Source organism: Diorhabda carinulata, chromosome 10 (genome assembly GCF_026250575.1).
Source record: "Diorhabda carinulata isolate Delta chromosome 10, icDioCari1.1, whole genome shotgun sequence".
Classification (NCBI taxonomy): domain Eukaryota; kingdom Metazoa; phylum Arthropoda; class Insecta; order Coleoptera; family Chrysomelidae; genus Diorhabda; species Diorhabda carinulata.
Window position 1 is genome coordinate 9,169,185 of NC_079469.1, and position 25,452 is coordinate 9,194,636.

General features: G+C 32.4%; 1 protein-coding gene across 1 annotated transcript in view; it reads left to right on the top strand.

The window, feature by feature from the left end:
- The window catches only part of LOC130899109 (neuroligin-4, Y-linked), a 347,133-nt gene that overhangs the window by 292,299 nt on the left and 29,382 nt on the right, over positions 1–25,452 (top strand). Inside the window, exon 7 of the mRNA XM_057808880.1 lies at positions 11,863–11,981. Within this exon, the coding sequence (XP_057664863.1) occupies positions 11,863–11,981 (119 nt within the window). The remainder of the gene's footprint in view (positions 1–11,862; positions 11,982–25,452) is intronic.

The window sequence follows — 25,452 nt, forward strand, 5'->3', positions numbered from 1 at the left end:
AAAGTCTTTGAGTATGTGGGTAGTTCACAAGTAATTATACTCACTGCTTTTTCCAATAGTATTAGATAGAAATTATAGTGAATAGACGAAAATTGGAGGAGTTGATTTGGATGATTTCTTCTAGTATTTTGTGAAAATACTCAATCATAATGATAACACAATATTCAGTTATTTATCAGTGAATAAAATACATGAATTTGACCAGTGTCACTTGGAACACAAAGCAAATATTTAGATATGTTTTTAAAAACACATATATTTGCTTATCGATTTCATGTATTGATAAATGTCTATTATATTTTACAAGATATTAGATCTCAGAAGAGCTAGTAGTAAGTATGGAACTGATACGGAGAATACGATGAATTCTCAATTAATGTAATCATTATAATTGTCTTGGTTGAAGATATTGTCTTTGCTTAAAAGCCGGTCCTGCTTAGATGTATTGGGATTCTGAGATTCGGAGAAGGCGCGTGCGACGCCTTTGATACTTTTTAGGAAGGTCTATTCATTTATTTGTTTTGTTTCTTTATGTTTTAGAAGTTTGGCGGATTCTCTGTGTCATATATGAATAAGTATCTGTAGCGCAGTTTATAATAAATAGTCGTAGTGAACAGAACGAATCAGCAAAGTGATCGAAAATTCTAAATAAATTATTTCAGTTAGTTAAGTCATAGTGATAAGTAAACTATTGTAAGTTAGTTAAGTGAAGTGTATAGTATTTGAATAAATTAAGAACATAAGAGACAGTGTCTATTAATTAATCTCACGAATATAGATAATTAAGAAAAATATCTAGTCCCAATCTATTTCTTCATAAATTCTTTCTTAATTTTCCTTATTAATGTACAGTAAATGTCATTTCATACTATTGTTCTCCTTTTGAATTAATTTATGCAAAATATGTCCTAAGGTCAATTGCTAGATTTCAACTAGTTCCCTACGATTTAGGATAACTCATATCACTGCCATTTTGATTTTAATGTTTCTAGTTCCAATGCTAAAAAGATATTCTTTAGAGCTTGGTCTTGTTATAATTTTCTAATACGTTCAGAACGAAGAAGTTCTGACTTAGTGACAAATATACGCGGTTATAGTTAGGAATGATTTCTCTCTGTTATTATGTCCATGAATTGTTATATACCGTTTTCCATGATAAAGATGCAACGTCGACGATTAGTTGAGATAAAATATCAGTAGCATTATGACATTATGATAATCAAGGGAAAGCCATAAATGCTTACGGAGCAAGCACCCGCGTGTCAGCCCTGGTATCACCTATTTAGTTTAACGTGTGATCTGATGAAACAGAGCAAGATCGTTTGCAACGTTTGATGAAAGAAGTTCTGCTATATATTAATATTGAAGATATCGTATTTGATAACGAGGAGGTGGAAGAATTAGTTTGTGATGAAGATGTTGGTGAAAACCTAATTGATGCACCAATCTTTCTTGGCGGAGGGAGATCTACGGTTTGGTAGAAGCATACACCTTAAAAAATGTGGGAATGCAGTCGGAAAACATACTTTAAATTAAATTTAAAAAGTATTATACCAAAAGTATACCAACAAACGTATCAGAAATTTGAGGACAAATTATAGTGGTAAGAGAAAAGTCAAGGTAACTAACTTTAGAAAGGGTTATTATATTTGGGAGGAATGCTAAAACGTCACTGAGTAAATGTGGATGCACTTTGGAACAGTAATGGAAGATGAGTTTACCTATTTCGACTGACAATGTCCATGTACAAATTCAAATTTTCACTTCAACATATATACGATTTAATGATCTGACATTCACGAGAGAAAACAATTGGATAGATTATGTGCAATTCGAGAACTGTTTGCACTATTAATCTTTGTATCGAATTGTTTCGAATGTAGAAGATAATTTATTCGTTTCTCTCTAAAATAAAATTTTTGTTGAGAAGTTGTCGATTATATTTTCGTTGTTAATAATGTTTATATCAAACAGTTTAAAGGGAAAAACTGTCAATTCGCACGACAGTCCTCATGTACCAGGTAAAAGCGCCATCAGCGTAATGTTATCATCTATTCGAAATTTCATTGATTAAAAAGTTCCAATATTCAATAAATAACTGTATGACTTTCCTTGAATGTTATTCTTCTGTGATATATCAGATTATGGTACTTGAATTAACAGTAAATCAGTTTTGGTTGCCGATACGTGAACGATAAACAGCTAAATGCACTATATAAATACTATGAAATTGATAGTGAGAACATTTGTAGCAAAGTGCCAAGGTGAATTCGATATTTATAGAGCACCGGGAAGGCTGAAGGCAATTTAAATACAGAAATCAGGATTATGATGATTAAATGTAAGCAGCTAGCGGCAATTCGAATGGGAAATGATTGATGTTGGTAACACACATTAACGTAAAATCATCGATTCTGTGAGAAGAATAAAATGAACTTTGTACTGTTAGTTGAACAGTATTGAACAGTTTATTACCGCGACTGGATGAAGGCACTAAAAAGAAAACGATTTCTTCAAAAAAATTCATCGTTGATATACTTCTACGTGTATTCTCTCAATTCTAGTTGTGACAGGAAGAAATATTATATTACAAAGTAAAAAAGTTAGAAATGTACTATTCCTCTTACTCATCTATAATTTAATCACCAAGCTAAAAGCCTTCTCTCAATCTAGTATTCGACATTTCTCGAAATGTAGTCTATTGGATATTCAAGTCGAGAAATTTATTTCTTCTATTTATTAAGAAATATTGGATGTTATATGTGTTTGAATCAAATTGTTGAATACAATCCAAATATTTGCGGATGAAAATGATATTCACCCCATAGAGCCTTTTGGCACACATTATAACGAGGAATGTTTCATAATAACCTTAATAAAGACGTCTAATACCTCGAATGGGAACACAACGATTGAAAATAGAATTTAGGGTTCTTTGTCCCATTCTCTGTATTTCTGGAAAATCTATACCTGCAGAGACGCCATTTCATTAGCAAGATATCTATTATATTCATGCACTCTATCCTTGATTCACGAACTCACTGGAAATGTATTACTTCTAATTTATTACTTAATGGGAAGTCGGTTGGATGGAATTATATAGGACGGTTACGGAATGTAATGAAGCACCTGCATCCAAAATTCAAACTGCACTTTTCATTATTCTTCGATAAGAAGATATGTCTCAGAATGAGAAACATTAATTGATTTTGAGCATCCAATTTGAATAGTTTGATACAGATACATTTATCATTTCTATTTATGAAAATATGGATGGAATTGATTTCATATCAAGCAATATTTTGTAACAAATAAATTTTGATTCAAGTTTTAATTGTTTATCGATATATTGGAAGGGCTTCTTCCTCGTTTGGCCTATTTCCTGGATCTTAGTGAGAAGCTGAACTCCAGCTCTCGAACCACTTCTTTGGTGGTCTACCTACAGGTCTGCGTGTATTCGATCTCTCAGTTTTAGCCCATTTTACCAATCTGTCTTCTGGCATTCTTCCTACGTGATCCCTCCAGTATCTTTTTCGTGCCCTGAACTATCTCACCACATCCTGTACGCCCATTTCTTCTCTTATGTCATCACTCCTTAATCGGTCCCTGAGGTCCCTTGATTGTTCGCAGTATTTTCATCTCTGTGGTTCTCTTTATTCTATTATTCCGCTATAGACTTGCCAATTTGCATCCAATAGGATTTTTGATTGTGTCTTGTTGACTGTGATGCTAATATTAAATTTCTCGTGTAGAAAATCATTCTGAATATTTTGTGGATATGGCTGAATATTTGAATATGTTTGAACATTTACAAAATATTCTCAATAATGATTGAAGCCTCATTCTATACCTAGCATTTTTTGAATACCTGATAATTTCATTGGAGATTTAACACATAGAGATAACATAGACAAATTGCATATGTCACCCCACAAACCCGTAATGAAACATTATCTTTTGATAACATTATTAACTGCTTTATCGATCTATGAATCGTTCCCACATCCAGAGCTTGCTAAACATTGCATGCTAGTGGGTTTTGTTATCATGTGAATAGGGCACATAATTTGGTCAATAGATCCGAACCAATAATTTAATTGTTTAGCTAACATGCTTCTATGCGTAATGGTATAAAGGGTTCATTCTTGTACCTATTCAAACAATTAAAGAAAGTTATGAAACTCATGATTTCTTGCAATAAATGAACTTTAATAAGAAAGTGAATATTCGCAAAGACGTCAGTATAATATTTGTGCGCGTATTAAATTTATATTGTTATATCTCATTTGTCCGAGACTCAAAGAATAGTCTTTCGAATTATGATTGGTTGTGGAGATGAAACAAGAGCTCAAAAGGAGGTTTGTGAAATTTTTATAATCAATACCCTGGTCAACACATTACGCAGTATACAGTTAGCGAAATTGACAAAAAGTTTCGTGAAACTGGATATCGGAAAAATATTAAAAAACCATGTAGAAATGATCAATTTACTGATGAAAAAAAGTAAGAGATTGAGGAGAATACACATAAGACAACTCGAGAACTTGCCGCCGACAATTACTTATCAACCTTACAAAGTTCAGTTAGTTCGGGAATTAAATGAAGATGATCGTGACAGAAAGTGAGAATTCTGTGAATTGATGATGAACAGAATGAACGCAAATTTACCGTTCATGAATAAAATTGTTTTTTCTGATAAAACGACGTTCCATTTAAACGGAACTATTGACAAACAGAACTGTAGATATTAGAGTAGAGAAAATTTGACATTGTATTATTCTATTGTAGATGGCTCCACTATCCTAGTTCTTGCCTTTCAATGTTTTCTTGCATGGGTTCAGCTTTCAAATCTTCTCTCACGTGCGAGTTTATGGGTTTATAATTTCTAGTTACTTGTTACAGTTTCTCTGTCAGCACCCAAGATTCACAGCCATTCACAGCCAGTGAGAATTGGCTTGAAGATTGATTTGAATACTCTCATTTCACTTTCTTATGAGATTTCGTTTTTATTAATGAGCCCTTTGATATATGCATACTATATCTTGTTCGTTAATTCTAAATCCTGTCTTCCTGCTCATTCCAACATAGTTCTTGAGTATTGGAAGCTAACTAATTCTCTACTGTGATTATTATATATTCTGTAAAGGTGCATTTCGATATATCAATGCATTCTAGTTCTCGAAATCCATTATACAGTGGTTTAGTTCTCTTTCTTGCACTTCTAATTGATCCATCCATGGAGGCTATCAATAGTAATGGTATCAGACTACCTCAGATTTCATGTTTTTTCTCCTTACCTTGCTTACCGTTTCTTTGTACAACATTTAGTGACTTCCGTTAATTGTTTGAAAATATAAGCTTCATAAAAGTGGAAATCAAATTTTCTTATCAACTGGTTTCAAACAAACAAAAAATTTTGTTGAAATTTTTGAACATCAAAGCAAAGCAAAATACAAGATACGCATTGTGGTCAGAGCGTATGTTTGAATAGCTAATGGTCTAAAAATTTCTCTCAGCAAAACATTTCTTCCGAATCTGTTAAGGTAATGTCTTAAATCTACTTAAACTGTACCTCATTTCCATCGATATCACTGTGAACTCAATTAAATTTGATTGAATATAATAGAACGAGCTTACGAACATAACAGAAATAATTAGAAAAGTTAGACACCTTATACACTGGAAATAAATTATAGTTGACTGAAAAAAATTATTTCAGCATTTGAAACATATGAAAAAATTTTTATTTACAGCTAATACATGAAAAATCCTCTTGAAACTTGTATTAAAGATAATGTTGATGTCTCATGAGAATATTTGGAATGTGATAATTTGGTTTCATTCGTTTCAATTGAAAACATTCATTACTTCATAATGATATAATTCTGATTTATTTATAAATGAATAATATTTGGATTATATACTCTATAATTACTTACGTGATTTCGACTGAATAATCCAACGAACTGAAGCACGTTGTCTCTTTATTCTCATTTACCAAACTTTCCTTTCCATTATATGCAAATTAGGGAACACTAATTTAGGACCAATTGGGGATAAGTAGAAACTATCATTACGAGTTTACGATCCAGCCTACAAGTCGTCTACCCTATTCAAGAGGTCCTGTTATTACAAACTGACATCGTGTAACTCGTTTACATTAGGGAACAAAGTGAAGATTCGATATTATTTCTATCAAGTAGTGTTGAGCTTATCAAATTGTTTTAGACATAGAGAGAGACTGATACGTTTTTATTTTTCTCATAGTTACCACTGATATTCCCAGTATATTACTCTATATTCTCATCTTATCTAATGTTATTGTTAAGTTTATTGAAAAAGCAGATGAATTTCTCGGTTATGTCAGAAAATTCTCTTTCGTTGCCCTAGTTCTTCTTAAAAATTTCCAGATTTCTTCTCTGGAAACTATGTGATAAAAAAATAGTTTTAATGTATGTGGGTCTACAATGGGGTAACTCATATTTTTGCAGGTAGTCAAAACTGGCCCCAGCTTACTCGATGCTTAACTTATTTCTTACATTGTGGTGGTTTATTTTAGAATGATTCATATTCATTAATTCATATATCTTCTTTGAAAAAACACTCAATTCAATTTTATAGCAAGCTCCTAGAAAGGGTTTCACATCCCAAAGTATCACCCAAGATAAGAATTCGAAATTTTCTTTACTATACTCGTTATTCAGGTTCAAGCATTTCTTTGTTATCGAATAGACTATCTTTTTTCTTCTAGCTGTCTCACACAATCTTCTTACTAATTCAACATGGCGTAATTGTGTACTAGTAAGTGCTCGCAACATACTGTTACGAACTCATCTCCGCCCTTGAGCCGGTCCTGCTTGGATAAAGGATAAATCTAGAATTCGGCGAAGGAGCCGCCTTCGATGAAATACCTGTAAAATCTATTTATTTATTTTGTTCCTTCATTTTTCTACACTATACATCAAAGTAATTGAAAAATTTAAATAAATGATGAGACAATTATTATAAGTTAGTGTAGTGTATAGTGTTTAAATAAATTAAGAATCATCGTTTCATTTCTGGACGATAGTCACAATTTATTATTAGTAATAATCTAGCTCAAATAGAGAGCAAAACCTGCATCTAATTTCCCCATAAAAAACTTCGCTATAAATAAACGCTTACTGTATACAAATAATCACGTGTAGTGAGTTCATGAAGACTTAGTGATTCTCATACCTCACAAAGGTCACTCGGAAATTTCGAGACAGGTAGTCATTATATTTCTGTGAGAAATTCCGTATATCGCAATATTCAATTCCAGAAAGTTTCCTAATGAGAAACTTCTGTATTTTGAGTACTAGTTGAATTCAAATACCTTGAATCGGGTCTACACTTATAGTGGAGAGAGTTTTGTGAATGGATCATTTGAAAAGTTGTCTTGAAAGGACTTTGGAAATCTTATTTCAATGAGTGTCGCATACACTGTCCGGGATTTTGAACGCCGTATTTCATTCGATTTATTTACATTACTTTATTCTGTTCGTTCATATAAGTTATATTCGTTATGTACAACATTATAAATTGTATAGTTTGTACGGAATTTCTTCATATAAAATGTGAAAGTTTCAATTTCAAATTGATTAGGCAAATTCGCTGGTTTTGAAATTATCTGTTGAAATTGTCATTCGATAATGTAAGTGTGTATTTCAAAATGGACTTCAGACGTTCTAATATCGTTGAATTGATATTAATTCTTGTTTTGTGCTTCACAGTAATACCTTCATCAACTTATTCATCTGTTGTGGACATTCTGAACAATTTCAGATGGTCTGCCTACATATGAACACGTTAAGTAATTTCACCTGCGTCTCACTGACAGTATGTCCTTTCCAGTGATAAAATTTAACCTTAATTATATCGAATGTTACTTGAAGCTAATTTTTGCTCATCCGGAAATAATAGAAATATACTATGGTTGCGTGAATCGATGCTCATTTACGAGGTTTGAAATCAACTTAAAAGGATGTTGAATACACGACTTATTTCACTTCTCATTCCTGTCTATTATTATCCTGACATAAATCAAAGCGCGGGTCTTCGCTAGTCCATTTTGCGGACAACTGCTGTCAAGTCGTTAAAGCTAACAAATTCTACTTAATGTGAGTTTATTAAGATGTTTGATTTACATAGTAAGTTTTGTTTGTTTAAAGTTCCTTAATTTAATTAGAAGATACGAGCTTCTCTTAGTTCAGTCCTTTAGGTATATAATTTAGGTCATACACAATCACGTGAATGAGGTTAAGATAATAAACAATCGAAACAGGATTATATATCAAGATATCAAAAAATACATTAAGGAGAATGATCACAAGTTCATAAGAAACAGTCAAAAGTTGCAACAACCCTCTGACCAGCAAACTTAAGTGTAAATTACCTGTTGCCAAATGCCAAAGCTCTATTGCCATGGTAAAACTCATAAACGTGGGAGGACCATAAGACCTATTGTTTCGACAGTTTGTAGACCTGGCTTTAATATTTCCAAATGATTTTTAAAGTAGTTTTGAAATCTACCCCTCAAGAGAGTTTCTTAGTCAAGAATTGTCTAGAATTTATCTGTAGAATTCAGTATACAAGAGTAACAGATAGAGAAGCAGATCTCTTTCTAACTTCTCTAACCTTTCATAGAAATCTGAGCAAACCCGTTGATGCAAGAGCTGATGGTTTTCGACATCACGTTCACGTTCGTTTCAATACGACGAGGTCTGGCTACTAGAGTACAGTTTATAATTCAAGTACAGTTTTTTTTTTATCATATTATATTGTGCTAGTATGGGAGAGTTTAACTTCTCACGAGTGCAGAAGTTAGTATGAGAGTAATTTTCCCACATTTCGCAAACTATACTTTTTCTAAATCTGCACAAATTCAAATGATGAAAGTATGTTCAGTAAACTAAAACAACACTTAATTATTCATTATCTATGAATGGTGTGCATTATGGAAGAAAAGTTGAAAACGTGTTCAGTAACATTCCAAAAACATTACGACTCCGGGTTCTAGTTTAAAGATAATAATCAAAATCACTAAACTATGTGAATTTATTATTTTAGTAAAACATTGATAGTGACGCCGCTGTCACATAATGTCCATCCATAGAACTCTTCATTTCCTTGAATGTAAATTAGGGTGACCCTAATTGAGGTTGCTCACCCTCGTAAATGGATCTTGTCATTGCAAATTTACATTTAATCACTGTTTTATAGTGGGAAACAGAGTAAAGACAATTCTGTCATTGTAATCATTCTCTTGTCACACTACTTCTCAATATTATGAAATAATGTATAACTATTCAAGTACCTTGTATAAAAATAGTTAATATAAAATTCCATCTGTTGATTTAACAGCTGATGTACCATCATAAAGCTTTTAAATTGCCATCAGATTAGAGAATTGAATTAACTAACGTGTCTGTTTTTGCTCTGATAAACGGTTTTATAGTTCAGTTATAAAACTCAGCTATTTTCATACGGGTCCAATGAAAAAGGACAACATTACATAACTCTTCCATAAAACAACAAAATTATATTTGATTGTCGAGAGAATTTATTAAACTATTGTGAATATATGAACATATTATAAATTGATAAAATAATATGGCAACCGTCCTTTTATTTCAATGTTCATATTTAGATTAATATAATTTCATGTATACGAGGGTGACTCGAGTGGGACATTTTATTTTGTTAACAGCAATCAATTTGAATTTGACAAAAAGGGCAAAACCATGGATTTATATTCCATTTAATTCATTTTTTAAGCAATGCTGGTGTCCCGATATCCTGGGGATATATTCATTTTATCTTTGTCATTGACTATAACTCCTGCATTGTTTTCGAAATAAATAAAGACTCCATCCTTCCTTCTATACGGCTTTCTCTGCCTGATAACAACCCCAGGTTCAACTTTGCACTGTAGCAGTTGCTACAATCATATCACCGGGACCTGCAGATGGTAAATGGTTTAGACTTCCACCGATACCTTGTACAGTAATTTCATACAAGTTTTCAGATTCTGTCTTGTCTGCACAATTGATTACTTCTCCAACAGGATGAGCAAGGAACTTAGTTCTTGCTGAACCACCACGATCTCTCTTGGACATTGTATTTTTGTGAAAAAATGTGTTTTTACAGATCGCATAGTATCGAACAAACCTGCTCTAAAAAAGACAACTTGCAAGATGCAAACTTTTTGGAATAGACTTTGAATTTTAACAAGAATAGGACGCATCATTACTTGACAAGCTTGAAAGATAAATCACAAGAAAAACTACTGCATTTAATAGAAACAAAATTGTCAATATATTAATTCATAATTTTGCCAAAATTTGACGAAATTTACAAATTCACTCTCAATTCTGTATATTTCTGGTTCTTTTTCTCACTTATTCAAATATTTGGTTTGGAGAACATTCATCAAATGAGGACGGTTTGAAGCAAACCAAGATAGATTGACTAAATTAAGGCCATAATCTGTTTCATATATATTTGATAGATATATTAGTTTTAATACTAGAATGGAGGAAGATATCCTCGCTGTTGGGTGGAAAATAATTCGGGTGAATCATTATTTTCTACGTAAAAAAAATAAATTAAGAAACCGAAGAAAAGTTGAACTAATATTACCTTCCAATTAAATGAATCGGAAATAATACCCCGCTTTTTAACAAGGCCTTTTGAATATGAGTTAAGAAACTCGATAGCAATCAAAACTCTCCGAAATGTGTGGATATAAAGGTAATTTGAAATGATTTTTTGTCTATATTTAAGAATGCTTCAGGACAATACGCCTGAGCATTCGTTCATTTTACTTAGAGAATCAGTCAAAGCGACTTTCGATTTATTCCCATATTCACCTGATCTGGTTCTCTGAGAATACTTTAACAAATCTAGCAATATTGTTTGGCGGAAAGTGATTTTAGATAAATGAAGAGGACTTAGGAGAGACAAAAGCATATCTCTAAGAACTTCCGAACAATCATGTGGATATATTTGAGAAATTATTTTATGTTAAAAATAATATTTTTCACAATAAGATAATTTTTTCATGAAAAATACCCTCGAACATGTGCGATAGCAACCAAAACTGTGATCTATAAGGATGGAAATATAATAATTTAAGAGTAGATCATTCTGAGGAATTGAACAAAATGTTTGCCCGTTTGTAAGGTCACTCTAACTCTGTGTAAAAAAACACTGGTATAAATATAATCTAATCAAAAATTTATAAACGTGTATTTATTCAAATGACAAACAAATTCAGTCAGTTGATTAAATAGATTTCCAATCTACAAATGGAAATTACAATTTTGAATTACATAAATAATACAAATTATTTGCTACAAAAATAAATATCATTTTCAAAAATTTCTTCCGTCAATTCTAACCATTATTTTATTCTCTATGACAACAATTAAATGAAAATAACATCAATTGGAATTCAGTTCATTGTAAAACCATCCCTCTAAGATAAACGTTCCTAACAATTACATGGATTTTTTTAGAAAATGCTGGAAATTCAAGTTCTGAATTATGTGTTTTTAGCTGTAACGATTCATTTTTGGAAAGATAAAACCACCTTTTTCTCGTTATAAATAATAGTAAAAGATAAATATCGAAAAAGATTACAAATAATTCCAGCCAGTGCAAGTCTTACTATGGTTGAATTTTTTATAACTTTCACAAAAATACAATAATGTTGATATATTGTCAAAGATTCTACGAAAAGATATCTGTCCAAGAGGAATTTCTGATTCTCGTCTTTTTCTTTTATAAATTTATAAATGATCAAAATCCATTTAATTAGAAGAAATCATTTTGTTTCAGGAATCCCAATGATAATCACAAGCAAGAACCTATTTTAGCAGCATCGAGAGAAAGGAACAGATTCCGTTCTATAGTTTGGGATGAATATGATTCAGTACATCAAAAGTATTTAGAAATTGGTAAGTAACACACTTTGATAATCGGTTTTGCACATTTCTATTATTGAGATACATTAACTTTTATTAACTATTATAACGCACTATAATTATTAATTTAAGAAGTTATTGGAATTATTTCTTAACTTTTCTGCCCTGTCGTCCATGATGTCGAGTACTTTTTGCGCTACTATTTATTCGTATATTTCCTCGTTGTGCTGCACCTGTATTATTTTCTGTTAGTATTACCGTGACCTAGTGGAGTATTCGACTAAATACACGCTTGCAAATGTACTAGACCTTCATACCTTTCCATTCTCGATTAAATAAACTAGTTTTGGTAGAAGAAGTCAAAAAACTTTCCACCGTCAGATCTTAGTTTTTCAGAAAGAGTGTAGAATGTTCTCGTGGGTTTTCTGCTTTGATTGATAGAATAAATCCAGTACTTATGCTCAATCCTACGGCGTTTAATACGTCGATAAAATAATCAAATAGCAACTCATTAGAGACTCATCATTATTTGAAAATCTTCGGCCAGGACAACGGAACTGATTGTTTGACTGATAAAAATCGGATATGTGTGAAATTAGCCTGCTACCGATAAAATATCAGCTGATTTTAAGCTGGCCATCCAAAATCGGTGTGTGCAAATATGCTCAGTTGCCAGATAACTCAACAACGTCATACGTTATAATCCCAACATAGGTGTGCGTTAGGAATCAACGCCGTATATTCGAAATGGTCCACTTTCAAAACTACTAGATTGAATTAATGTAGACAAAATGAGGTCGTGGGAAAAGATCAAGAATATCATCATCATCTATTTTCATTATTAGTGTACCAAATACCAAAAATAAAAAAGTTCCTTGAAACGCCATGGATCAACTACTGTGGTTAAATGATACGATACGATACGATATTTTGGTGATGAAATGTACATTTTTATAACTCATATTTCAACCAGTTAGTATGTTCATAACATATATACATCAAACACACAAAGAAACAATCATCTTGCATATTTCAGATCCTCATCTTGAGTATATCGGTTAACTTGGTCAAACTTTATAGTTAATATTGTGAATAAATGCAATGAGTAATTACAACTAATATTTTCATAGCATCGTTATAGGTAAATATAAATTTGTTATTGAAAATTCAACGTTAATGGCCATAAATTACTTGATAGATCACAGAAAACTCCGTCTGATTTAGTTATTTACCTAACTCTCATTTCTTGAATAATTTTGAATTTATAACTCACACATATGATAGTATTCAGTTCTCTAATCATATCCAAAATATTCTACTGCCTATTATATTTATAAATGAGTATTAATGGAATTTCGTACATAAATTGATATTCTTCACGATTACTAGATTGAACCTTCTGTTCAGAGTTAACTATTTTTCATAAATAATTATTTTTATTACAAAAATTATAATTCAAGGTGGAACAACATCACATTACCAACGCATTATCTCCAAATCGGTATATGGAGATTGTCTATTGAAAATCAGATTGGTTGGAGTCGAAAATCGAACATTGAAATACTTAAACGCCGGAACCAACACCCTGTAACTCAGATATTCAAACAGGCGGACATCCAAATACTCAAACACAAGTTTGTTTTCGCTTTCTTCGTCTTAAATCGCTTTCCACCAAGCAAATTATTCAAATTTCAAAAAAGTGAGTGATTTGAGGGAACCAGATCTAGCGACTATGGATAAAGTGGTGCAGTTCAGCTAATTTTTCGGTAACCACGACGAACAAATAAGTAGGTGTATTGTTGTGATAAGACAAAACTTTTTTTCAACAAATACTACTTTTGAATTAAATAGTACTTTAGAAGTACTTTATGGTTATCATCGAAATTGTGTATGCAATACCGCAAAACAAAAAATTATCATTTGACATGGATGTATATAAATTTATCAGAACGCGGTTTATACGCATATTAAACATATTATGTTGAAATACTGGAAATATGGGTCTCACAAAAACAGATATTATGTTTATTTATAGAGAGAAATAATTATAAATATGATTTATACTGAAAGGAGTTAATAGAATCTGAAAGTGGCAATAACCTACAGAGAATTTGTAGAAGATTTCAAAAGAATACGATATCAAAATATGAAATTTTTGGGTGTTAGAAGATTGGAAACGAAGTTTCAAGTGAATCCGGTTTTCAGGAATGTTACAAATAAAAATCCAATTTGAAACCAAGCAAACTAAAAGACACGATAGTAAGTTGAGGAAACGTGGTAATTCCAGTTTCCAGTTTTGCGAGACTCTTGGAGGTTATCTAAAATTAGAGAATTCGCCAGGCGTCGCTAACTTCAAAGCAAAACTATTCCAACAAGTCAAATCAAATGGTTTTTTTAATAGTTTCAATGAATAAGTATCATAGCTCTTTGCTGTATGCATGATAATCGCCTTCCACGAGCACTATTATAAGAACTACTACAATCTTTGCCTCCCCTCTGCATAGCTACAGTATTTCTTCCGAACAGTTTGAGTAGTTTACCTCATCTAGGAAGGTTGAGACTACATCATATTTTTTTATAATCTATTATAGTTCGTTTAATATCAAATGTCAATTATTGTACGCTTATGAATAAGATAAATAAGTCTTCAAGTATCTTGATTTATCAAACTTCCCATTGTTTTGGGGAAATTCGATTTTCACAACCTCATTTTCTTCACAATTATTGATAGTGTCAATGAACGATATCTCAATTCTTAATTCCAGAATCTCAGAATACAAATACGAAAGGAATAATTCCTCCATCATTCACACTTCCAATACTTTTCCTCGAGTATCTATTAGAAGATAAATGAGCATATCGTCATTTAAAAATGAAGCCCATCTCATTCCTATGTCAATTCCCCCATTTGTTTTCTTTATAAATGGGGATCGGTGTAGTTTTATATGATTTTACATTGGATACAAACACATACGTCTGATATAAAAAAAGTCCATTCAGCAAAAGTCGAAAACTCATCAGTTCTCCCCATTTTTCAAAAACTTCTTATCGAACATTTAGGTTTCTATGTCTATCGACTGATATAGCTCAGAAGTGAACTTTGTCATCTCGAATATCGTAAAGTAAATAACTCGCACGTAAGCTATATTTAATATTATGCTTCATTCCATATTTTCTTCCAGAAAACCTAATCCGTTCAATTTCTCTGGAGTTTCTTTTTTAATATGTCCCGGATCAAATTTTCTCATCTGCTTATTTTAAATATTCAACTATTATTCATGAAACTCTTCCCATGAATAAATTTCAAGTGAATGTAAAATCCCGCGATATTTATTTTTTCATTCACGTTCTGAAGTTTTTCCGTGAGCATATCCGATTTTGTTCATATCAATTTCCGTGCATTCTGTTGATTGCTTTTATAGCAAATCGTATGATCTTATATTCCAAATGTGAGTGAGTAAGAAATAACTTTTTGTTGAAGTGGTTTGAAATTTAAGTTAGGAAAAACTTGATGTTTTGAGAGTGTCCTTGATGATATTTGGTCAAGAATGTGGAAATGATTCAATCTCTTAAATCGGTGGATGAATATATCACGAATTGTAGAGAGTGCTGTAACCGGCTGAAGACTCCTCCTCAGAAAGTGGTATTCGGTCTCAGTTAGTATTAAATTGGACATCACCAGCTTTTTAACGAACGACGTTAAAAGTGAATGCAAAAAAGGTGGAAAAACTGGAAACACCTTATGAATGAAATTAATAAAAACCAAACAAACTATCCCCGGATACAATTCTTCAAATCAAATATTTATTGCTGTGCACAATAAAAAAAAATTCGCATTCGTGTATCCAAAAGAGCAGAAAGAATGAAAAAGTGATAAATTAAGAACTACTTAGATATCCTATTATCAAAAATTTCCGGTTGTTTGAGTTGAACTTATAAGATAGTGGTGTACTGGTTGAGTCCCTTGTGTGGTTGCGCTCAACCTGGCAGCTGTATATCTGTGGAAAAGAATGAACACTGGGGGAAATTACTAAAGAAGAAACGAGTAGGTAGAACATTTTATTTGAATGAAAAGGATCTTATGTTCTAACAACAAGTGAATCCATATATTTTCTTCAATATAACCAAATCTGTTATATTCAATTCGTTCTGCTCCTCAAATAAATAGAAAACAGGAATTTACATGAAAGATGTCTTGGATCAAAAAGAAATTCATGAAGACAACTGAAACTGAAATTTTGTGAGCACTATTTAAGAAGCAATGTTAAAAAGCTATAAGATGAATTTACCAGCGAATATAAACAATGATAGCAGCACAGGTTTTACTAAATTCACTTTGATTCAATTCTTTTAAAGTGGAGAAAGATAGAGGACGATTCAGTAACGAAACTTGGATTGGGAGGTCGATATCTGAGCCACAATTCGTGAACAAAGGAATATTCAAAAGAAAAACACGCCGAATTGTATGTTACAGTGTGTTCCAAAAAATATGTAAATGTACATACATACATACATACATGTACATACAAACAATACTTTCAGTCAGTTAGAAATGGGTTGTTCTATTTTATATAATTTTTTTTAAACTGATAATCTGTGATACACCTCTGCTCAAACGTTCGTTATTGGCGAAAATGATGTATGAAGGAAATGATGAGAAACGTTTTAAATCGAGTTTCGGTCTCTCAGTCTTCTCCATTCTGATAAATCTCTTTTTTCTGGATATTTCCTAATAGGTTATTACTGCTTTTTATAATGTAAATATCAACATTCGCTGAACACATTATCATTATTCCCCAATAAGCCGGAATTCCAGTTAATCGACGATTTCCGCAAAATAATTGGCGTATTCATGGTATAGAGTGATAGAGTGTATCATGATCAAATGGAAATTCAATTGCTCTCATACGAGAAATTTGATACATTTTTGGAGATATCTGAATACAATATTTTAAAATGGAAATTTATGAGTAATTAAAATGGTGTAGTTCATGGTCGTGACATTATCTAACTTGTGAACATATTTCGTACATAACCAAATAATAACTGCTCCATAACAAACAGATGAACGATATTATCCGATATCCGAGTAAATGGATAGGATTTTTCATATACTAGATAACAAGTTATTGCCAATTTTCTATTCTCTAGTTTCAAAATTTTAAAATACATCCATGCAAAATACATAAAAAGTTGAGAATTGGATTACAACATAGGTACAGCTCACAGAGGGTCTCCCACCACGAATAGCTATAACACCGCGGCTTCATGTAAAGGAATGTGACGTATAAGAATCTTTAACTGGTTGCATTGGCTGCCTGGTTGCTTGTCTCATGTCTTCTCTAGCAATTTTCTCCTTTACTCCTGGATTTACTGGCATCGCGATTCCCAGATCTCTTCTTGTTCCCAAATAGATTTAATAGTCGCATTTTTTCCCTTTTGGGCTTCGATTCTTCTCCAGCAATAGGTCGTGGCAAATTCACATGGCCGAATTATGTAAGGCAGCTTCATAAAAACTAAGAGCCTCTTTGAGACCAAAATGCTGTATGTTCCACAACAGCTTCTAATTTTTTACAAGGTCTAGATTGGTCTTACTTAGGAAAATTGCTCATACGTTTGGAGCTCGTCTCCCTAGCATACCCTGAGAAAGCTCAACTCACTACAGAAGAGAGTCATTCGACTTGGACAATCAAGTTTTGACCAGAAAATTGGACAGCTTAAAGCACACAAAAACAGTTCGTCAACCTGGCTTATGGTCAATTTATCGGAATTTCTTTCTTTGGAGAAGTATAATCCTGTAGAATCAAGACACGTCCTTTCTACAGGTACGTGCACACGACAGGCATCACTGGAACTACTCGAGTGTAATAGGGGATAAGGCTAATATTCCGTGAATTATTTATTTAACTTATTATTCTCTTAGTGTATTTTCAGTTTATAAGAGAGGCAATGCTAGGATTCAGTCATTTTGATAGCTCCCTGTTCTTCTACAGATGCTGAGAATCAATATTTAATAAAAAAACTTTCTCATATCTTGTCTATTCAAGTTTCTACCCTAAATCTTTTTGATCATAATATTAAAAACAAAACCACAAACTGCTGTTAATGTACTGCTTCATAACATGCACAATCTTTGTAAAGATAGCATGAGCAGACGTGTTTTTGTCCTTTCAACCCGAATGCAAATAGTCTACTCAAAATGACACTATTGAACGAATTAGAACTCAAAAAGGTCCAACTTGTTCCTGTATACATCGACACATTATGATGCAATAATTGAAAATCAATAGATTGAAAAAATTGTGTTCACATAACTAGAATGAACCATCGAAGTATAACTGACAAAATAATTGTGACGGCTAACATAAAAAGATAATAGATTTACAAGCTAGACTAAATAGCACAAAATGAAACAAAAACTGTGGAGGAAATTGTCAGGGACAGGAGGTTTTATAAAATTTGTTGAGAGATCTTAAAAACCCCAATCCGACACCAAACTCAAAACAAGAAACTTCAGTTATCAGTTATTTGAAGTAAGGATAATTAAAAAGGTGGAAGCAGATGTATCCAAAGGTATAATGTAGGATCATGAGCAATTTAGAGCGAAATTGACTGTAGTCAATAAAATTTGATGATACGATTTTGTGGTTGAATTACTCGACAGATCGTGAATAAAATTTGCTTGATAATGGTGACTATATAATTGAAGTTAAGTAGTGAATAAAATAAGTAATAACGGAACATGCTATTTCATATATTATGATGGCGTCATATCTATTAAAAAACATGCAAACATCAAAAATTCAGTTAAATAACAATCCAATTGATTGTTAAGAATAATGGTTGGAAAGGAAATCATTTCGAAATTATCAAAATAATAGCATCCTAAAGAGGTCAACTAATTCGCGTTCATTCATGTGGAACTATGAGCTACTTGTAAGTGAAGGATTTATTTTTATATTTTGTGTGTAGGTATAGTTTAAGATGTTATATATTACGACATTAAAGATCTATAGTGTCTCCTTTTTTACTATGGCATAAGGATGCTCAGTGTTCTCATCATCATCTCATCTCATCTCTTTTAACCTAACTCTTCACTGGAACTTTGGGATGAATTATATCTCCAGCTGCTGAAGACCTGCATTGCTTATTTCATACGCCTCCAGGTATAGTGTTTTGTTTCGTAATTTCTCATACCTCGAAAGAATATGGGAAGAGGAATTAGTTCTATACGTCCCTTCCTTGACTGAACCTAGTATCTTGAGATGTTCACTGAGGTGGTAATGCCTGGTCAACCCTTTGTTAATATCCTTAAATTATTCTTACTTTAAACATTCAATAGATTTTATCCAAACCGTGTTTTTGTCTGGATTAACACCAGTTACCAATTTTTTTTCTATCCAACCTTACCTCTAGTATTTTCTCTATTGTCCTGTAGCCGATTCAACAGAAAAGTTTAAGTCCTAGTTTCCTTAGAGAGAGAGAGAGAGAGAGAGAGAGAGAGAGAAATGCTTTATTATCAAAAAAATTGATACAATTTGTAGACAAAAGCTCGTAAAAGCTAAAAAACAAACATAAAACTAACTGAATAATGATACAAATAAAACGAAATATCAATATACATAAGAAAACCACAAAATCACAACAAAATTATAGGTAATGGTAATAGGTAATAATTAGTATAAAAGTCGTATCAAAGTCCGCCTCTCCTTCAGCAAGTCTTTCTGCTATTCAATTTTTCTCTAATTCAGTGTGTCTCCGAACCAATTTGAGGGTAATTTCATTATTTTTGCTTAGATAATTCAACTTGTTCAGGCATCTCCAAACCAACTTGGATCTTATCACGCTGGAGCTATGGTTACTTGGTTTTCGGATGGAAATCTCTTGTTTTGTTATAATATCTTCTCAGATATTCTTGGTGTATAATCAATACTTTACGAGTATTGGGTTCTGTCTGCTGTTTTGGAGCCATCAGGTTAGAGTTTGGTGGCTTTTTTATTGATTCTAATATATCATTTTGATTTATCTATTCGGTAAATATTCGGTGCAATAATGTTTTTCCTTCCATTCCATACTGCTGCAGGAGACGCGTGCAAACTTCTTAGCGTGTGAATTAATTCTCAAAATTCAGAAGTCTTAGAAACCACCTGGCTGAAATTCTCCGATAACCAAGACGTCCATAAATTTTTTTCTAAATACTAGATAAGCTGATGCCCAACCCTTCACTCTCGAAAAATTTCATAGTGTTGACGATCTCATTGATTATACTTATTTTAAGACGGCGCGCATGTGGCAAGTTTGTCGCTCGCATTCGTGCTCTTCTTGGAGAGGCACTCATCTCCGAATTTTCGATAAATTTACACCGATTATGCTTGACTAAAAAATGAATAATTATGCATTACGCATCATACACTGGTACATTCTTCTCTCTCATGGCTATAAATTCACTAAAGCCGAAGACAAACGAAAGAGCAGTAAAATAGACAAGAACAATATATTTTTTTCGATATTGTATGCTATTCAACACAGAGTAGTTCGTAAAAAGTTTTCAAGAATCAATGCACGTCAGCTGAAATTTAACTACCCATAAAAGAATATATTACCATATGGGAGCTAAAATTTGTCGATAACGGTTAGTTACAAGAGGTTATTGGGAATCGTATGAAAGTTTGAAGTGTCTTCCGAGTTTAAATATTCCTCATAAGCTTCTGAAAGTATAATATTAATAAAATATCGATCATCAATCAAATAGAATTGTTTTAGGTATTCGGTTGATGAAATCAAGAAATTTCACTGTAGTTTATTATAATTTAAGTATACGCACACAATTTTTAATAATCAATTCAAGCAGCATGATTTATTATGCGTTTCAAAATACGTCCGGCCATATTCATGATCAATGTTTTTCTAGAATATCCCTTAAATACCGTAAAGCTCTTAAACTTTTATCAAAGTAGGAGATGAATTATAACCTAGAAGAAGTAGTCAAAACTGTTCGGCTATATATAGGCAAGCTCAAAAATTAGACTTAAGAATAGATCAAATAAAGTACCCATATATCTCAATATATGTATGTGTAGATAGTTTTATGGAGAGTAGAAACCCGTTATGTACCTATCTTTATTTCTCTTTCTCAATCGAGCACGACCAATCTGTATTTCGAGGTCAGATACATCACTAAAGACGATAATGCTGAGTTCCTGATTCATCGCTAGTCGTTTTTTGTACCATTGGAGTCAATTTCTCCTTTTCAACAATATTTTACAATATTTTTCATATTCTTGTTCAGTTCAGTATCAATTTTTTTCATGATCAAGAAAACTATAAGAAGACCAGCGATTGGATCTCACTGGAATTGAGTTGCGAATAATTTGAATTTATTTCGCATTTCATGTATAAAAAACATCATTTGCTGGGTTCATAGTGAAACATTCAATCACCAATTTGAAATGAGTCCTAATGGAATTAAATCTTATAAATTTGATGTCTATAAGATTTCACTATTGTTTTCTGGGGCACTGCTTGAGGTAATTTCATTCTCTCAACAATTTACGTCAAATTTAAAAAATGGAGCCAAAGAGGAGAAACACCGGAATCACTAATACTAATAGCCCCTAAAGTTAACACCAGCATGACCACACCTGAATAAAATGTTTGGTCGATGAGAAACTGTCTGCTTATTCGACGATGCTCAATATCATCTGTACTGGAGAATTTTTGAAGTAACAGAAAGACAAATTATTGTACTTTTGATTTGCCGAGTATTACAAAAAATGAATCACAATTCATGGATGAATTTGTGTTTCTCTCTTATTTCATCAAAATGATTAGGTGGACAGAATACAAATATCATAAAACAACGATTTGGTAATAGTCTCTCTATTGCGTGGATTAAAAGCGTGACATCAGCAAATATTAATGAAAGTCACGCTCCAACCGGAATTTTTTCATTCAATTCAGAAGCTATGAAGGAAGTAAAATTTCCTTCTAGTGAAGCTAGTCAAATAGAAGTGCTACCTTTCAAGAACTTGCACTAGCTACCAGAGCAGTAATTTATTAAGCAGGACCATGTAATATCTAGAAACCTATATGATCTTCAAGTGCATATTTCCATACTGATAAGGCAGGTTGAAAAATATCTATCGAAACGATAAATAATGGCCATCTTATTATAAACTGAAAAAACTCCAAAACATCTTTTAATTTATTTCCATATAGTTAGTACTTTTTGCGAATATAGTAGTGATTACCTCTTTTGTAATCTAATTTTGATTAATTTTACTACGTGTGGATATAAATATCTGTTTGCCACCATATTATGTTATAAAGTTCACTTTCCGTATTCCATACCTCTACAAAAAATGCAACAAAGTTTACTAAATTCGTTATCTCGACTTCTGTTCTTGTACAATTTTCTCAATTATGTACTAAAAGGGAAATGTCTACTGATAATTAAAAAAGAATTAGTTAGTCTGATGGCGTTAGAACGAGCTACTGAGTCTGCATAGTAATTTGTTTCCAAAAGAAATACATCACGACCGCTAGTCAATATTTTATTGATGTTTTGAGAAAAATAATCAAAGTTATCTATAGGATCTATGTCATGTAACCAAATAAAAGATGTGAGTGGGAAAATACTCCTTCATGACTGTTATTTGTTGCATCTGTTCTTGAAATGTGAACAAAATGAAGTGTTAATATTTAGAGGGAAATGCTTTATCGTAAGAAGGTTATTATAATTTGTAGACAAAAGTTTGTGAAAACTGAAAAACAAACTTAAAAATAAGTGAGTACAAATAAAATAAATAAAATAAAATTTCAATATGCAGAAGCTAAGCAAAATGAGTAACAAAATTATAAATAAAACTAATAGGTAACAATTAGTATATAAGTCATTGCATATTCTTATTAGAATAGAAGTTGTTTATAGAGTAGAAGGCACTTTCCAGTAAATATGCCCTCAGATTATTGCGAAATCCGGGAAAACATGATATCGATTTGATTTCAGTTGGCAATTGATTGTGCAGTTTTTTTGCATTGTAAAATATTGAGCCCTTGAACTATTGATCTTATTCTGAACGTGGAGTAGCTAGCTCCGCGTTCTTAAGTGGATAGTCGTGCAACGATCTTTCTGAAATTGAAGAAGCGTGCTTACGAATTAGGTAATCGGATTCGAAGATGAATAAGGAAAGAAAAGAGTCGTGATTTTTAATCTTTTAAAGAAGTCCCTGCAGTGTGCACTGCTAGACTTTTAGTCTTTATCAAAATATCAAGAGGTCTAAGAAATGAGAAACTAGAGAAAAATATGAATACTGTTAAGCATCAGGAAACTGGTATATATGTGAAATTTTACCAAGAGGTAAATACGAATGAAATCATGGAATAGTAGGCAAGTAGATCGCCAAGATAATAGTGAAAGAGCTTCTCAAGAAATATATGTAAAATGTTTTCTTAAAGATGATCAGTTATAAGAAAAAGCTTATATCTCATCTATTTATATATTTATATTACAACTGGCCACTAATGCCCATGACTTAATTTTCGTTTCTCAACGGTCTTCAACTGATTTTACAATTCTTTTTCATAAGTTGCGATTCTGTACTTTTGCGCTCCAATTCAGTTCTACACCTCTAATATCCTCCAAAACTGCATCCAACAATTTTATCTTCGATCTCCTCCTCCTTCATCTTCAACGGCCCTTTCTGCAAATCTTTTTCCCGGCATTCTTTTAATATGCCCTAACCAGGGACTTTCATGTGTCTTGCTATTGATACATTTCCTTAAGTTCTTCGTTAGTTCTTCTTCTCCAGTCCTTGTCTTTATCACTCCATAAATTTTCCTCAGCACGGTCCTTTCCCATATATCTAGTTTTGTTTCTTCACCCTTTGTTAAAACCCTTGTTTCACATCCGTATGTATGTAACTAAAGGTTTACGTATATCTGTGAAGAGCATGCGATTTTTATCTCACCTAAGAAATTCTTGGATAGTGTCTTTTTTGGAAAATATATGAAACTATACAGAAAAATTGATCATAACACAATAAAAGCTGCCAAAGATATTTATTGTGATAGGAGACTCGACAATTCTCGTAAAGTTTGTTTGTAAATGTAGCCAAAAAATTTATCAAATGCTAAAACTCCTTCCCATGATCCGCTTTTATATCTCCCTGTTTCTAATGCTAGCTTACACAGTTTCTTCGTTATTCCCGTACTTTTAGCAGAGCTTCGCAGTACAATTGATGACTTTAAAAATAAATAATCATCTGGAACTGATGGACTTACATTAAAAATGTTTTCGAGTCTGCCCGATTGCACATTAAATCACCTTACAACTTCAAGTAACGTTTCAATTCAAAATGGCACTTTTCCCAATTGCCTTAAGACGGCTATAATTATACGATTGCATGAGGGAGGAGATATAAATCAAGTATTGAATTATCGCCCACTTGCTCTCCTTCCCACGTTATGTAAGAACACGGATCATTCCTGTTTAAATATAAAATGTATATCATCCATCAATTTGGGTTTTAAAGTAACAAATGATGCTATATTTTCTCTCCTTAATAATGTTCACTCTGCCCTAAACAGCGATCACTTCACTGTAACAACTTGTTGTGATTTTTATAAGGCTTTAGATTGTATTAATCATAATATTTTGATAGAAAATTGTAGTACTACGGTTTCAGGGGTACAATTCACCCATGGTTTAAGTCATATCTTACCAACAGAAGTCAGCTTGTAAGGTCTGAACGACTATGTCTTCCTGCAAACCAGTAGAATGTGGAGTGCCCCTAGGCTCAGTAATAAACCCTTTTTTGTTTCTTCTGTTTATAAACGAAATTGCCTATCTAGACATCAGTGGTAAAATATGTCTTTTTGCAGACGATACTAGTTTCTCTTGGAGCAACCCTGATCTTACGATACTTCATAGGATCATAACTAGTGACCTTTTCACCCTTAAATCATGTTGCGATACAAATCTTCTCTGTTTCAACGTTTTAAAGCCAAATTTTTATTATATGGAAATATATTGCAGCCTTTTATATTAAATATCACCACCATTGGCGTCTTTAAATCTGTAGAATTCTGAGTGCTTATTGTGGAAAGTTCCTTGAAATGAGAGTTACGTATTAGCCGCTTATCTAAAAAATTAAGTTTTTCCTGCTTTACGCTGCGATCAGTTTCCAAAGAACCGAGCTTATTCACCGTCTTAACAGTCTACTATGCTTTTATTGAGGCGGATCTCCGATATGACCTATAAAAGAGAGCTGTTAGATATTTACTCGGACTTAACAGAAGGACTTAATGCAGGGATTTCTCTCTCTCTCTCTCTCTCTCTCTATCTCTCTCTCTCTGCTGGTCGTATTATTGTTTTGGTTTTATCATTTCACTTGATGATCATATGGCTTTACTTTCTTTGGCTATTTTGATATTTATTTCTGCCCGCTCTACATTTTTACTTGACAACATTGTTCCCCATACCTTATCCAATATGCTAAAAAGT